Source organism: Archocentrus centrarchus, chromosome 6, assembly GCF_007364275.1.
Source record: "Archocentrus centrarchus isolate MPI-CPG fArcCen1 chromosome 6, fArcCen1, whole genome shotgun sequence".
Lineage (NCBI taxonomy): Eukaryota > Metazoa > Chordata > Actinopteri > Cichliformes > Cichlidae > Archocentrus > Archocentrus centrarchus.
The window spans coordinates 938,245-955,766 of record NC_044351.1 but is presented as its reverse complement, the minus strand read 5'-3'; the positions used below and the strand labels follow the sequence as shown (position 1 = coordinate 955,766).

General features: G+C 45.4%; 2 protein-coding genes across 2 annotated transcripts in view; one reads left to right on the top strand and one right to left on the bottom strand.

Moving 5' to 3' along the window:
* LOC115781531 (RNA-binding Raly-like protein) overlaps positions 1 to 3,623 on the bottom strand; it is a 76,838-nt gene extending 73,215 nt beyond the window's left edge. Inside the window, exon 1 of the mRNA XM_030731224.1 lies at positions 3,545 to 3,623. Coding sequence (XP_030587084.1) covers positions 3,545 to 3,581 — 37 coding nt within the window. The 5' untranslated portion in view covers positions 3,582 to 3,623. The remainder of the gene's footprint in view (positions 1 to 3,544) is intronic.
* Positions 3,624 to 9,894: 6,271 nt separating this feature from the next.
* On the top strand, positions 9,895 to 17,440 carry LOC115781530 (fibulin-7). Its single transcript, XM_030731223.1, has 7 exons — positions 9,895 to 10,032; positions 11,532 to 11,691; positions 11,858 to 12,028; positions 12,111 to 12,350; positions 12,479 to 12,616; positions 12,697 to 12,832; positions 17,048 to 17,440. Exons 1-7 carry the CDS (start codon positions 9,931 to 9,933, stop codon positions 17,406 to 17,408), a joined length of 1,308 nt encoding a protein of 435 aa, XP_030587083.1. The 5' UTR covers positions 9,895 to 9,930; the 3' UTR covers positions 17,409 to 17,440.
* Positions 17,441 to 17,522: the final 82 nt, after the last annotated feature.

The following is a 17,522-nucleotide window of genomic DNA, read 5'->3' as shown; positions in this document are numbered from 1 at the left end:
ATTCACATAATTAAACTCCCAGAATCAGAAACTCAGAAACGTTATTAGAACACATTAAGTTTAACTTACTTTTAACTGGTAACAATTTTGTCTATTATGACTTTAGCCATAATTTTACCTCAAATATTTATCATTATCTATATTCTTTTAATCATTTATGCATTTGTTTGATCATCTGTTTCTGCTTAGCCATAACTTTACTCATCAGGTCCATTCAGATCTTTAAAGGCGACCTACTCTGCTTCTGGTTATTTCCTGTCACATATCTCCTCTTCCAGTGGTCCTCTTCTCCTTCTTCATCTTCTCCTTCTTCATCATCTTCTTCTTCTCCTTCTTCCAGCTGCTCCCTTTAGGGGGCGCCACAGCAGATCATCTTCCTCCATCTCCCCCTATCCCAGCATCCTCCTGTCACTCCAACCCTCCTTCATGTCCTCCTTCACTACATCCATGAATCTTCTCTGAGGTCTCCTTCTGTTCCTCTTGCCTGGCAGCTCCATCTTCTCTCCCTCCTCTTCACATGTCCAAACCATCTCAGCCTCTCTGACTCTGAGCTGTCCCTCTGATGGACTTATTTCTAGTCCTGTCCATCCAGCTCACTCCCAGTGAAGATCTGAGCATCTCCAGCTCAGCCTCCTATCTTTGTGTCAGTGCCGCCTTCTCCAAACCATCCATCAGGTCTCACTGCCATCCTGGAAACCTGTTCCTGTTCCAGTGGCTGATTTTCATATCAAATATTACCAGAGCTTTCAACAGTAGGGTCAGTGTATGTACAGTAATCCATGTGAGCCAAATACAGTCTGTGTGATGTCATAGAGGGTGGATGTCCCTAATATGGTCATCTCAGGCACACAGCTCTGGCTGTGAGCAGATAAATCACTACCACTAACTGTCCTAGCCTTCTGTTTGCAAGGGTCAGCCAATCAGAGGAAAGCTGGATTAAAGAGGGGGTGGTACCCAGGATACAAAGGCTGCAGATCTTTTTTCTTTAACTCACACCAGGAGCTTCAGAAGTGGAGCGTTACATGGGGTCTTTTATTTTGAAAACTGACTTCCTGCTCTATGTAACCAGAAGGAAGACGAAGTGTGAATCAAGCAGAGCAGCTCGCGCTCTGGAATCCAAAAACTGAGCAGAGCAGCTCCATTAAATTCAGGTTAGCTGACCTCATCTTCCCACATCCCCTTAGCTACTGTGAAAGTATCACTCGGGGGATCCGTACCAGTGGGTGGAAATATCTGCTTGACAAACTTCAGATGTTTTTATGTTTTTGAGTATCTGCACAACTTTCAGGCCACTAGAAAAAGATATGCTGGTTTTAAATGGAAGTAAATCAATTTATGCACCATAATCCTTAAAAAATAATCTGTATCCTTCATAAAGGTGGAAATTTATGAGAGATTTGGGGTGGGAGAAACTGACAAATTTCAAGCTGCCTTTGCTGTTTAGTGTAATCTGTGTGATCATATATGGTGTTGAATTGCTGACTGTATATGCTGTATATTGCTATCATAGTGCCACGTAAGTTATCTTAAAGTGACAATCTGCATACATTACTGTCTACATACATCAGTAAAGCTTCTTCATTCTGCACATGACAGACAGACGCAGCCCATCAGCAGCCATCTGTCTGCTCCTTAATGTCTTACAGGAAGAAATAAAGCAGGAGCTTCTCATCCAGGGCGTCAGTCTGGATGATCGGTGTGCAGATTACTGAACCATTCAGTTTCCTGTTGCAGCGCTCTCCTCATCTCCTCCTCGTCCTGCTTTCATCAGTTTCTGACTTTGTCATCAAACTGAGCATCGGCTCAGGGTTTCGGGGGGTGGCAGACTTCTTAAATTCATTTATTAAAACCAAAAAAGTCACAGCGCCATTCTGTTTTCCACCGTGTGTTAACCGTACAAGCTTTACAGAAAAAAGGTTACTTGGTCTTCCCTAATGCTGCAGAGCTTCATGGTCACTTCTTCCTTCCAAGATGCTTCTTCAGCCACTTTTACAAAGTGTAACGCTGATGCTGAGAGTGTGGGTGGTTTTTCAGGGATGAATAAACACAGCCGTGAACTTAGCTCACAGTAATGAGCTTCGAGTCCTAAAAGAAGGCAGCCTGATCGGCTCGATTATGATTAGACCTCAGAGTCGTCGTCCCTGCACAGCTGCATCAAGATCTCCGTTCAAAAATCACTGCAAAGGGGCACAAAAGCACCGCCGAGAGGGCGACACAACCAGACTGAGTGTGTGGTTTTAGACCATTCTCGCTCTCAGGGCGTCAGACACCTCTAATGTCAAATAAAACACAGGGTGTTTGGGTGACAGTGTGAAGGTCCAAACCACGACCGTGCCCTGAACCTAACCAGGTAGTCTTCAGTGGCTGAACCTAACCAAAGGTCAGAGTAAGAAGCAAAGTTAAAATCGATCCCAGAGCTCCTTAAAACGAGTCTCTGCGTCAGAGCAGAAACACCAAAGGACAGCTCGGCCGTGACACCAGCGGGATCCGACAGAACGCCTCAGTGTGAGGCCCCGAGAACACAAGGGTCAGATTTAGTTTCTTCATGACTCTTCTCAGGTCTACACTAACAGCATTTCACATATTTTACACTCACACACACACACTCTGAGCCACCATCAGGAGGAATTCAGGTTCATTTTCTTGCTTCAGGACACTTTGACACATGGAAATAAAGAGACTCAGACGACCCCTCCGTCCCCGCCGTCCACCACCTTCAGTCCTCAAAGATTATGAAGCTTACATGAAAAATGAGAAATCCTGTTATTAATTTCCATGTACGTGTTATTTTAGCATGATGAATAAGTTCACATGGGCACAAACATCACATGACTTTAGAAACCTGTACATGACCTAAACCTGTGTGTGCAGGTTTCTGAATGCTGTGTGACACCTGCACACACACCGACTCACACACAAGGCATGACAGCAGCTCATGTTAGGATGAAGAGGCACAGTTTAGTCTTTCAGTGAACAATGAGCTCAAGCACGCGTGTCCACACACACACACACAGCGATAATGAAGCACATGCTGAGACACTTTTCATCAGAGTAAAGGGCAGATCTGCGTCGTTTCAGCCCTGCTCTTACTCCACGAGTTCTCTCCTCACCCGAACCACATCTTTGTTCAGTCTCTCAAACACACTCATGTAACTCTGTGTGTGTGTGTGTGCGTATGTTTATAATACCTTGTGGGGACAATTTTCCTGACATATACTACGTTGTGGGGACCAATTGCTCCTTGTGGGGACTGGAACCTTGTCCCCACAAGGGGAAACCCTGTTTTTGGGTCAGGGGTCAGAGTTAGGGCTAAGGTATGAATTGAGTTTAGGTTAGGGTTAGGGTTAGGTATGTGATGGTTAGGGTTAGGAAAAGGGTAAAGGTAAGGTTTAGGCTGTAGAAATGAATGGAAGTCAATGGAAATTCCCCACAAAGATAGCAAAACACACTTGAGTGTGTGTGTGTGTGTGTGTGTGTGTGTGTGTGTGTGTGTGTGTGTGTGTGTGTGTGTGTGTGTGTGTGTGTGTGTGTGTGTGTTACTCACATCGGTCTTGGTGGCGTCCACTTCTCGAATGGGTCATAACAAGAGGAGAAGAAGAGGAGGAGAGAGGAACACCTGACGACTCGGAGTGTGAGTGACTGAATCCTCCTCAGAGAGAGGGGTGAGTGCTGAGCGTGGCAGCGGGCTGTACCATCTAACAGCAGAGGGATGGAGGAGGCAGGACCAAATTATTTATCTGCAGGAAAGCGGGGAGGAAGAGTGAGTGTGCATGCAAGAGGGAGAGATGTGAAATCACTGCTTCGAGTGCTGTAAAGGAGGACGAGCAGAATCAGGAAGTGCCGTTTAAAGGCACATTTCACTGAACTTACACTGTAAAGTTTGAGATGTATTTCCATCTATTCTGTACCTTTAGGTGTAACGGCAGGAAGGTGATCCTCAGTATTTAGCCTGTGGAGATGCCACGCCACCTAGTGGTGTTGAAGTGTAACTGAAATGTAAGCACATGTTTTTGGCTGATAAAGGCAAACCTTGTGCGTTCTGTGAGAAGCTGATCACAAACAAAAAAGTTATTTTAGTTTTGCAGTTATTCTTCCACATATATGGAGAATAAAGGTTATAGGCAGAGTGGATGTGGTCACACTGGTTACACTGGATTACTCCATACTTTGGGGACCATGGTAACTGCAGTTTAAGCGTAAAGTGACATCAGGGATCTCAGCATCAGCGTTCTGGCTCACATCGTGGTGGGTTTTCTGTTTGTTGTTTTAGCTGAAAGTCACCATTTTAGAATTTGATCAAAATTGGAGCAACAGTCTGTTCAAATAACCGCACACCTGTATTACCTACACACCTGACATTAAAATGCTCCCAAAGGCTCCAACAGCACAAACACAGTCCAGGGGTCCCGTTCAGGGACTCCAGTTACCTGAGGGGGAGCCTAGCAGACAGCTAGCAGCTACAGCCGCCTCTGTCACCATCCACCTGTCAGTCAGAGAGGCCACGCCCCCAATAATGCAAATTTTAACCCTTAACAAATCCAAAGAGGTGAGTTCTGAAACAAATTCACCCCCATGCAGCTGTTATGAAGGAGGAAATGAGCTACAGAGACCAAAGCTGTTCTTTGTATCAGGCTGTAAACGTGTTCATTTCCGCTGTAAATTTGGACGTTTTAACACTGGAGTCTATGAGGACTGACTCACTGCTGGTGCCTCTAGTGGATCATCAGAGGAACTGCATCTTTGGGCATTTCCATGTTCTTCTGGATTCATCTTTCAAACCATAATCCATCTCAGAGCTGGTTCAGTTCAGCACTGTAAACTCCTAACAGCACGATTTTATCAACAGAGAGAAATTTAATTGATGTTTCTCTAATATGTTGATGAAATCCAAGTCTTATAATCAGTGTTTCAGAGGCACTGCTGGCCTAACCCAGCGGTCTCCATCTAACTCAGTAATTACAAAATCCATTAAATGGTTTCATTTTAATTAAAGCTGTCCTTTCCAATTAAGATATGATGATGAGGAGAGCAGGGCCATCTCCTGGGCTGCTTTATTTATCTTGGAGTCAACCTCATGTCAGCAGCTGGCTAACAGCCCCCCCACCACCACCACCACCACCACACACACGCATTTCCATGAGCAATGAGCAATTACCCATCAGACCACAAAAGGTGCGGGCAGCACAGGAGAAGTGTTTACAAGCTAATTTTAAAAATCAATTCACATTTATCTTTATTAATGTTTTCTGTTTGCAGGCATTAGAGAAGCTGCAGATTAAAACACTCAGTCAGAGCAGTTTTGTTCATTTTGCAGGCCGTGGCTGTTGTACAGGACACTGAGATTTGATTTAATCCTGTGTAATAACGGCGTTTACCTCAGTTTACCTCAGCATGGACAGAAAACCCTCATCGCAGGAGCTGAACCATCAGCACTGCTGCAGTGACAGCTATAACGAAGGTCTAATTATTATTTATTTTTTCACTCCAGCCAGAGATGCAGTTCATTTTAATCCAGCTGTCACTCTCCCTGCTGCTAATCTCTGCTGAGTGGAGCCAAATAGGAAATATGCAGAATCATACCTGAAGTAAAGCTTTCTCTCACACAGTCAGTGTACAGGAGGGACGTCTGCAGCACAAGATAACGTATCCATAAAATACTGAATCCATCAATTATGTGATTCTACTTGGAGAGTTTATGGATGTGTTTACAAATCTGAAAGGCTACGTAAAGACAGCCAAACGCATGCAGAGAATCTCTGCAGATCTGAACATGTGAAGGGTGTGAAGGTCCATCAGATCAGAGCAGAGACACGCTGGAGGCACGTTACTCCAGTATTTGTATTTCCTGATACTTTACATGAATACTCCACGAAAACCTTAGCCGGCCTTAGTGTTAGTTTTATTCTAATTTAATACAAGTTTCAGTAAAAACATGAACAGGATGTAGGTGGGGCGTAATGTCTGGTTTAGGGTCGGCTTAACGCCCGACTCTGTTGTGCCAAAGTTGATCTGTGAGATCTGCTCGTGCACAGACTGCAGCTTCCGTTCGGTCTTCATGCAGTGGGGAAAAAAGTGGTGGTGCTGCTTAGAAAGGCTGTGTTTCCTTTCAGAGAACAATCTGTGTGCTTTCAGTGTTTAACTACAAAGATGGCAAAAAGACACTGTGTTTAATTCCTCCCTCAGGCTACAACACAAACACATCTGCAGGTCATTAACTGCTGTCACTGTGACTGTGTGTAGGTCACTGTGTGGCCAACATTTCCTTATCTTATGTGCTAATAAGCAAATTTAGATTTAGATTTTTATGGGTCAAAACATGCTGCCCTCCTCTGTAAATATGGGTTATAATGTACTCGTGTTTGGTGCCATTTCCCCTTCACAAAACCCTGCAAACAGCCCTGTTTGTATCTCCCACGGTTTTCAGAACAGTCTGAATGATTTGGGGCGTCTGAGGAAGAACAGAGAGCAGAGCGGAGTTCACCCTGTGCTGCTCTGGAGCTTCTCACTCATCCAGGTCATGGTAGTCTCATGCACTTGATGGCAACTGGATAATAATAATAATAATACTTCAGACCCACCAACACCCTCAGACAAAAACCCAAAGATGAAACATCCAAACACAAGCTGAACAACAGCAGCTTCACTCCAAACAGCCACTCCACAAACACACGGACCTCAGCAGCACTCCTCTGTTCACCTGCAGCTGACGGAAGCTCTGAGGATGCCAATGTTCACGCTCTTGAAGAAGACAGATGACTGGGGGAGTAAAGGAGGCCATCTACGTCCACTGTGAACGGCCACTGTTGAACACAGGTGATGATCTGGGACGTCAGCCTGCTGTCCTGAGATCCATTCCCAGGTGATTCAACACCCACACACATCCTGACCCACGTATGTAAGACTTCACACCTGTGACCCCAGGCAGACAACCCCCTCCACGCTTGGCAGAGGTGAAATGGCTTCATGAACCAAAAGAAGTCTGAGGTCCTTCAGTTCAAGCACACAAGACGGTCTGCAGCCTAAAAAACAGAGTTACACTTTCTGATGTTTGTCCTGTCATTTCTTTAATGAATGTTATACTGCACATCACTGATGTGTTTCCATTTTGGGTTTTTGTATTTTACACTTTATTTCATGTACATGTGTTAACTTATTTTCATGTAAGCTTCTGTGTGTATTTATGGGTGTATTATCCACCACAAGGAGTTCTCAAAACTCATATAATCCTGGTTAAATAAATATAATTTATTTAAATTTAATTTATTTAAAAATCTTTCCATGGAGCCCCTCAGGCTGAAAAATGCAGAACAAAAAGGGAACGATTATGATATTTCTCCAGGAAACAGCCCCAAACAAACACCAGGAACACGGAAAAGCGTCCGTCTGTAAAGACAAACATCAGTAAATCATGGTTGTTTGCAGAGCTCTCAGTTCTCCTGTGGTTTGAATCAAAGCTTCAAACTGTAATCAACGACTCTGCCAAAGTAAATGATCGTTTTCCAAAGTGTGGTGGAGCCACATGTTTGTGAGCAGACCGGAATTCTCTGGATTTCTGACCCATTTCTATAAAGACTGAAACTCCACCTGCTGGACAATCTTTTATTAATATTCCTGTATTATTTATCACTCATACACAGACACAAGTGTATTAATATTACTGTTTATGGGCTATCTCTAATCCCTTTGTTTGTGATGTACACACAGATATCACATTCATGTTTGTCTCCCTCTTCTGCCAAAGGTGGGTCCTCATAAGAAGATAAAGAAGGATTATTGGGATCGTTGTGAATCACGCTGAGAATAAAAACATGGAGAGCAGGTCCTCGCTGTCATTTCCTGTGGTATCAAAACTCTAATCAAATTTTGAAGGTGTGGTGTGATGGCAGCAGGAGTGTGAGGACTAGTTCCAGTCAGGAACGCTCATCTTTAGTTTTTAATCTTTAAGATTAGAAGGACTTTAATCTGATCTGAAGTCACCACAAAACACACTCCAGGAAACACGTTAAACATGAGAGATATAATAATAATAATAATAATATTAATAATAATACATTTTACTTACAAGCATCTTTCATGACACCCAAGGACACTTCATGAGGTGAAAAAAGACAAACCACAAAAAGCACAAACAAGAAACTAAAATGAGCAAAGGAGCTAAAGTGAGTATGCAGTCTTGAACAGGTAAGTTTTGAGTCCTGATTTGAAGATATGAAGGGAGTCAATATTGTGAATGTCAGCTGGGGAGCAGAGTGGGAGAAAGCTCTGTTCCCTGTGGTGCTGAGGCGGGCAGGGGGAACAGTAAGGCGGATAGAGGAGGAAGAGCGGAGGGTGCGGGAGGAGGAGGTGATGTGAAGAAGATTGGCTGGATAAGGAGGGGCGAGGTTATGGATGGCTTTGAATGCGAACAGGAGGATTTTGAACTGAATTGTGAACTTAACTGGGAGCCGGTGGAGCTGCTGTAAGACTGGGTGATGTGGTCAGTAAGCCAGTGAGGCACCTGTGAGGAGGGGGTGGGCCGGTGATCATGTGGCTTTGGGCCAATCACTGTCCCTGTGGGTGTGGGACCACCCACGCTTTCTACTGGATGCTCCCTTTTGTGGAAACCAGATTCCAATAAAATAAATTTTGTATTTAAAAAAAATCTGTTAAAACCCAGAAGAAAGGTGCAAGTATGAGTTTGACTGCTCAGGGAGAGATTTGCACCTGTCTGACACTCAGAAAGGTTCCTGTAGGTACCTTGATGAAGCCTTAGGTGGTGCATTCTGGTACCCGTAGGAACAGGAGCGGACTTTTCCTGTGCCCCAGTCCTGATGGTGCCATCCAACCGTCTTCCAGGGGGTCCAGGTTATCCTCAGCGATAACTGCCCGACAGGGGAGAGTGGTCAGCTGATGCAGCTCACCTGGGCCTTCCAGGCTGTAAACGCTGGCCCAGGTGAGCTGCTCGGCCAGCATCAACACTCTTTGGTTTTTGTGTTCTGTCAGTTTATTTGTGATCACTTGTCTGTTACTGAAGCAGCCGTGTCCTGTGGCCTCCGTTCCTGAAGCCTTTCATAATCACGGTGAAGGCTGCACATGAAAGAGTGTGTGTGTCCTTCTGCACTAACTGCACATGAAATTCAAGGACATTCAAGGACATTCAAGGCCTTGTTTGATGGAACCTGGTTCAATCATCTTTTTACCCACTTCCAGTTAAACTTTATGCTTCCACATCCAGCACATGTGTGTTTCCTTTTTGGGGATTTTCATGTGTTTCGAGTGCTGCAGCCTTCATATAGGAGATTATAGTGTGTATGCACACTCTGCCATTATCATACTTTATATATGACTCTGAGTTTAAGTTGAAGTTTGGACTTGTCACAGCTGCAGGGTCTTTTCTAACATTTCTTCCAGGATCTCTGCCCCTCTTTTTTTTTTTCCTTCGAGGTGGGGGATAACCGAGGCGGGGGCTTCTGCCTCAGAGATCGCTGCCTTGTCATTTAGGAGCCACATGAACTCCTGCAGCAGAGCACGGTTAGGGTTTCAAAAAAAAAAAAAAGTGGGGCTTTCTAGTCACTGTAATTGTAGCGGGAGCCACATTCCTGAGCCGGGGAGCGAATCTGAAATAGTCCCCAACAACGGGGATGATTAAAAGACGCTGCTGCCAGCTGACTTTCCTTATAATTTAAGAGTCTATTTCAGGATTTGCTGATGGATCAAAAAAGAAAAACAGGGGAAAGCATGTTCCAGATGTGGGCCCTCCTCCTCCTCCTGCTGCTTCCACCTCCAACATGTCTGACAGGGAGGTGGGTGGAGGTGGAGGTGGAGGGAGGGTTGTGAGGGAGCGGAGGAGAAATTTGGCAAGTGCCCTCGAAAAGAAAGAGCAGGAGAGGAGATGGTTCATTTCTGAGGACGCGGCGGAGGAGCTGAGGACGCTTCATCGGGTTTCTGAGGATGAGGATGGAGCTTTTGTCCAGGATGAAGGCTGCTGAGGTCGTTATGATGATGATGATGATGATGATGAGTCTTCATCAGGTTTATTTTTCTTCTGCTCAGGTGAGTACAGCTGTCTGACTTAAACATCTATATTTGGACTCAGTTAATCTAAAGACTGCTGTTTTTGTGGTCACATAAAATAAATAGGAGCAATCCTCATCTTGTTTGCATTTTACTTTTATAAATTTTAGGGTATAATTCTTTAATGTAGCCTACCTTGGAGAGGATATTCCTTAAAAAGACATTTTTAATCCCTTCAAGCTCAAATGACCCATTAGCATCCTGTTTAAGAGGTCAGCTGACCTCTGACTTGTAGGATGTGCTGACAGCAGAATTATTTTATAAAGAAAGGTTAGAATATGATGTGTTATATGACAGCTTCAAACAGCACACATGATGGAGAGGAAGAGTGAAGGACACAAAGGTCCTTCTGTGATGATTTTTAAATATATTTGAGTTTATTTATGGAAACATAATGCAGCACCATATATATGATTTTATATATACCAAACTCTATTTAGCTAGCTCAAAAAAAAAAAAAAACCCTTATATGATTACATTTGGACATCTCGTGTTCACCATCATCTTCTCGGGCAGCTTCAGCACGGCTGATGTTTCAGTGCTGAGAGCAGGTCTCTGGCAGGTTTCAGCCGGTGAACAGTCCTCGGTTTGGAAGCTGACGACAGCGCGTCAGGTGAAGAGCAGCAGGGAGCGCGCTCACCATTTTTGTCAGGTTGATGTTTCTGAACCTGAACTGTGCTGCAGGCCGTCTGACACCAACACAATCCTCTCTGTGTGCGTCGTCTTTGTGACTCACTGCAGGAGTCACTGAATGTGAGATCAGCCAAATGTCAATCAGAGCTTCATGGACCTGTTCCTTTTTATTATAAAATAATCAGCAATAAACTCAGATGAAAACAGAACTCAGCGACTGACACCAGTGCACAAATCTATCTATCATTATTGTCATTGGTAGTGAATTACTGTGAGCTCTGAGGCATAACAGTGTTCCTGATGCCCTGTTACCACAGCAGCCTTATCTGTTTGTGCTCTGATGGAAGTGGCGGTAGCTGCAGCCCGTGGAGCTCCTGCTCACCCTCCTTTCTCTTTGCTGCCTGTGAGAAACCAGAGAAACTCCCCCAAACAGCAGCAGCACAAACCGCAGGTTCTCGGTGTGGCAGCAGCAGCAGTTCAGCTGTGCTTCAGTTACTGTGAGGTCAGCGGCTGCTTCTGGGTCAGTTTTCACCCAGGCGTCACTGCAACCTTGAAAACCCTCACCTCCATGTGCAGACCTCACAGCTGCCAACACAATAAGATGGAAGAGGGATGCTCTGCTACCAGCCAAATAATGATTACAACCTTAGAAAATCTTCAAGTCTTCATGATTATTTTTTAAGCCATCCATCCATTTTTTTCTGCTTATCCTTTCGAGGGTGACAGGAGTCATTTAGATAGTTAAACCCACAGAACTTTGAGCTTCTTTCAGCTCACGGTTTTGGTGTTCTCGAAACATGCTCAGCTTCAGGAAGGGCCCTCTAACCTCCTCCTCCCACCCACAGGAGTGCCCCTCCACTCACGACCTGCTGAACTCGCTGCGGCAGGTGGAGAAGATGCTGGCGGTCCATGAGACGTCCTACCAGCAGGGCCTGCGCTCCCTGAAGAAGAAGATTAGTGCCCTGCACAACAGCACCATGGCAGTCTTTAGAATTGGCAAAAATGGTAAGGGTGGTCAGTTTAACCTGCTGTAGCGCCCCCAACAGGTAAAGATGGAGACTGTCAATAATGGCAATGTTAGAGGAGATTCTGAGGTCCCAGACCATGCAGGGCTTAGACTGGGTTCAGCAGGGGGGGAGATGATCTCACGGTGTACATGTTTTGCCTCCAGCATCCTGCCCCAAACTGGACCCCCCCGATCACGGCCGCAGACTGGGCAGAGTGTTTGGCATCGGACACGAGGTCCACTTCCTGTGCAAGTCCGGCTACGAGCTGATTGGTCCGCGGACCCGCGTGTGTCTGGAGTCCCTGAAGTGGAGCGGCCAGCAGCCCATGTGCAGGCGTGAGTGTGGGGAATAAGCGGAGGACAGTCTGAGCTCTGCTTTGGCATTTTGGGGTTTTTATTCCGCCTTTTTTCTTTTCAGGCCTCAACAGCACCGCCAACTCCCTCCCCTCCTTCTCCCCTGCTTCTCCTTCATCATCATTTCCTGCCTCTGCGGCTCTGTCAGCATCCTCCTCAGCAGCTTCATCTTCTCACCAATCACCCACGCCATCCTCTCCCTCCTCCTCAGTACGACCCTCTCACTGCACACACTTCCTCGGCTCCACCCGCTGCACCTGCGACGTGGGCTTCACCATATCGGGCCGTGACAACATCTGCACAGGTGATTATTCCTGACCAATAACTGGTTTTTACATAATGAAAGCTGAGAAAAAAGAACATTTTTGATATTTTTGCTTGAAAACAGAAATTGTTGCTCATCGGTTCTAATTTTGGTTGCGTCTGTTTCAGACATCGATGAGTGCCACCTGTTTCCTCTCGGTCAGCCCGGCCGCCTCTGCGTCCACGAGTGCGTGAACACGCCCGGCAGCTTCCACTGCGTGTGCCCGTCCGGCTACGACCTGACCAGAGACGGCCGCGGCTGCACAGGTCAGAGGTCATTCTGGGGAATGCTTAAGATGTGTGTTCCCTTGTAGTTGCACCTCTCACCTCTGACCTTTCACATTCAGACATCGACGAGTGTGAAAACCGAATGCACAACTGCACAGCCGAGCAGCTGTGTGTGAACACCTACGGGGGTTTCCAGTGTGTGACGGTGGAGTGTCCACGCGTGGAAAACGCCACGTACATGAAGACATCATCCATGTAAGGGCAGTTACATCCTTTCCCTCCTCTCTGACCTTCTGCCTCCACATGAACTCAGGCTGAAAGGGTTCAAATCTCAGGACTTCAGGGAGTTCCTTGCAAGTCCTGCACAGCTCCACAAAGAGGTCTGCATCCAGATCAGTTTGGGATGTTTCTTAGAGAAAATTAAGACAATGCCTCCCAATTTGTACTTTTTTCAGTCTGATATGTATTTGTGAAGATATGATGTGAAATGTCCAATTTTGTCTCACATCTTTATCTCACAATGACAAGGAATCCTTCCAAAATATTCCAGGATAGAGATCAGGATCAACTCCAAAACTTCTAAGTTAGACGAGGTTTAGACCTGTTTCTGCTAAAAACGTATGGTTTGTTTGTTAGTTTGTCTGAGTGCATGGAGATGGTCCCTTTATGGAATCAGTGAGATGAGATTTGTAATGTTTCAGTTTTCAGCATGCAGGCTTCCTGTGGTGGAGGGGCATGTTTTCCATAACCTGAGCAGTGGGTAAAATCCATGCAAGTGATAAACAGCAACATGGACTCTGTGGGTCTCTAAAGCAGGACTGTTACAGTTACAGGATGTTACAGTTACAGGATGTTACACTTACAGGATGTTAAATGGTAAATGGACTAGTTCTTATATAGCGCTTTTCTACTCAGTCTGGCACACCCATTCATACAAGCACTTCCATGATTAATTAAGCTAAGTGCTTTAATTATCTAACATTCATACACATTCATACTCCAGCGGTTGTGTCAGAGAGCAACTTGGGGTTAAGTATCTTGCCCAAGGATACATTGGCATGTAGCCTGGAGTAGCCAGGAATCGAACCGCTGAACGGTTTCTTGAAAAACACACTACATAAAAGTAATAAACTGTATGTCTCGACAGCCAATACTGACTCATCTGCTGATATTAGTAACCTCCTTATCCTAATTTGATACCTCACTGCTGAGGTTGAGCAAAGTCAGAATGGTTTTTCAGTTGACTGTCTTATTTTATGTGTTACTTTGGGAAATGTAAGGAAACTAGGAACACAGCGATAACCTTCTATGTTGGTACCAAATGTCAAAGCAAACCATCAAACATTTGTAGAGATTTTAAAGTTTAGATGAGACCAGCTGACAGATCGTTGGCACCACTGAGCACAACTGAAATCTACAAACAGCCACATGTAATCAGATCTTTAGTATATTCCAAACACTTTGTCTCCTCCAGGGTCCACAGACTTCATCTCTTTGTCCAACAACTGTGGAGGGATACAAAACTCTGAGTCTGAATTTGAAACACAGACTAGTGAGCAAGCAGTTAAAGAAGCACCGCCGTAAATGACACTAGAACTAAATCACACATCGAGAGAACAATTAAACAGGAACTGAGCAGAAGATCCAAACGAAACCATAAACCTGTCACCTCAGAAGACAAAGACTCAGACATAAAGTCAATGACAGGGACAGTGATAAAAACATATTTGAAAGACAATGACTTTGACCTCAAAGCTAACCACTTTCCTCCTCCACCCATCTTTTAGCTCCAGCAAAAACTGGGCTGAGAGTCGGGCTGAGGTTTGGCCTCAGATGACCTGCTCGAGAACCAAGAAGGCATCGGATGTGTTTACCAAAGCAGATTCTTCAGATAGTTTAAATGTATCTGCAGTCACGGTCGTACATCAGCTCATGCAGGAAAGTCAGTGCTGTGGTGCACAGCAGGGGATCCCAAATGGCGTGCCTCAGGGCAAACCCAGGTGTGCTCTGGGAATTTGTGTCAACCTGGCCTAAAGCACTGAATGTATTATTGCACATGAAAGACCCTGACTGACTGGGAGGAGAATCATATTTATGAGGAGGTTAACCTGATCAATTTATAAAATCAGCCATCAGCTGCCCGTCTTCCATCTTCAGTTTGACAGAGCATGTGAACGGCCTCCAGTCTGAGTGAGCCTTTGGCTGGCCGAGCAGGGACTTGGACGATGCAGCTGATGCAGTGGCTGCTTTCTGCAAATACAAATACAGGTTAGTCCTGAAATTTTGACTTTTGGCCACAAAAAGGTTGAAAACCGCAGGCACACGGGATCCCCGGGTGTTTGCTCAGTTCAAATCAAAGTGTTCAGAGAAGAAACTTCACAACAGAATCATTAAAAAAAATTCAAACTAAGAATCCTTTTTAAGACCTGAACAAACAGCAGCAGGGCAGGAAGAAAGCCTGTGGAGGGAAAGTCTGATACCAATCCTTATAAATATCAACATTTTATACCATTCAAGCTTCACAGTTCAGAATAATCCTGCTTCATCTCACACTGCTGTTGCGTCTCATTCATCCTCTGTCTGAAACAAGCTGTTCTAGCTCCTCCCACTCCAAGCCAACTTTTTTTCTGATTGGCTGCCCCTCATAGCAAAGCTTTGAACTGCATGTATTGGTTCAGAGGGATTTCCTGTCTTGGTGACCTCACACAGAGGAAAAGTCTGCAGCCTGAGCTGTTGGCTCACACAGATTACTTCTATACACACACACACACACACACACACACACACACACACACACACACACACTGGCCTCATTATCAGAAACTTTAATATGACCATCCATCACTGAGACAGGAGCCAGGCTTTAAAAACACTGATGAACATTCAGACAGGAAATGCAGTATTTTCAGCCGTCACCAGTCCGAAAAACAGCATCCCAAACCTGTTTGTTGGGGTGGAGAGCACGTCTGCACACGTGCATCATCTCTGCAGGGTAACACAAACACAATCACGTGCGTGTTTTCAGTGTTTGTGTCAGTTTCTGTACGAGAGCAGGGTATCATTCATGGGATTTTGACAGATCACTCGGGATGACTAAATATAACCGGAGTCTCAGGAGGACTATAAACAGAGGAGACAGGAAGCTGATGAGGACGACGAATACATGAATACATTCCAGACCACAACCGCACTTTGTTGGAGGCTTTGTGACCCCACATTGACCTCAGATGTTGTTTTGCTAACTATGACTGTAGCTTTAAATGGTCAGAGATGCTGAAGCCGACCACATGAAACTGGATTCAACAAAAATCTGTGACAGACTGCAGGATTCATCTAAAAAGATATTCTACAGGTAGTGAAAAGAGTCAACTTTAAACCCAGGAGGCACCACAAAGACAACAATGAGTTTAATAATTAATGTTGTCTAACTAAAAATTTGCTCTTCCTTGCTCTCACTCTTGCACTGCCAAACCTGCCAAACAAACTCAGGACACGTGGTCTGATTCATTTCACATTTACTGACACAATCTGACTAAACTACACACAAATGGCTTTTTCAGGTCATGGTGTAGCATCCAAACTGGGTTTATTTTATATATAATATTTTTATAATTCTACTCTTGCTTTGTGTGTGTGTCATGTTTCTCCTGGGCTCGTGTTATTTATACAGTTTGGAGTTACATCACATCCTGCCCCTCCAGCATGCTTCACAGCCGGGGGGGTGTTTTCATTTTTGGGGAAAATGCTGAGAAACATCATCTTTCCTTTGTTGGATCCAGAGAACATGTGGAGATGTGGTGTAGCAGCAAGAAGCCTAAATAAAGAAATCCTCTTTAAGCTGATCTCCTGCTCAGGATCATCTTCTCGTGCACCTCTGGACATTTTTTCCTGTTTGATGTGTGTGTCTGTCAGAGGTCCTGTTACATCCTATTGTACTTGTATCTTAGCGATGGGCACTCCAGTGTCCCAAAGAGCTGATCTTCTGACTTGATTTTAATTTTCAAAAAGTGGACAAAGTCACAGGGAGGCAAAAGTGGTGCAGGTGGTGAGTGAAAAATCTCCTTCAGAGGCCTCAGTTACAGTAAAACATCATGTTTACATGATGTGTGTTAAAAACTGTGTACTCTGGGAAACTGTGGACTCTTCATCTCTTCAGCCTCATGAACTGCGGTAACCCTGCAGGTCTGTGGTGTCATCACAGGCTGCAGGCAGCTGAGATTTTTTTTATAGCCCTATTCCTGCATCTTTTTCACCACACCTTAGTTTTCCTCTTGTGATTATGTTGGAATCTTCTTTATCCATCCACATGGGGGGGCTGGAGCCTATCCCAGCAGTCATAGGTTGCCAGTCTGTGGAAGGGCTTGCTCTGCTGTTTGAGGACAGAAAGCAGGCCAGGTGCAGCCTAATAATGTTTAAGACCATAATAACGAGTAAAACCAAGTGATCTTTACCCTCTCTGTGTTCCTTCAGGCGCTGTGAGAGGAACCCGTGTATGCTGGAAGACAAAGCATGCAGCCAAGCACCAAACTCCATCTCCTTCCACTTCCTCTCTGTGGTGTCCAACATGTCTGCCCCGCGCATCCTCTTCCGGGTGTCTGCCGCCCGCGTGCTGGGCGACACGCTGCGATTCGGCCTGGCCGGCGGTCGCGGCCGGGATCGCTTCAGCGTGCAGCGCTCGGGCAGACAGACGGGCACCCTCCTCCTGGTGACACCCATCAAGGGCCCGGCCACGCTGGAGGCCGAGGTGGAGATGAGCGAGCTGGAGCGCAACACCCTGCTGGGCCGCTACCTCACCAAGGTCACCCTGTTCGTCTCTGCGTACGAGTTTTAGAGCAGAGGAGTCAAAGCGGGCGGGCGTGCAGGTGCAGTCGGGGTCAGATCAGCTGAACTCTGACTGATGATGAGGGCTGGGGGTGATGGCTGGGAGGGGTGTCGAACCACTGAG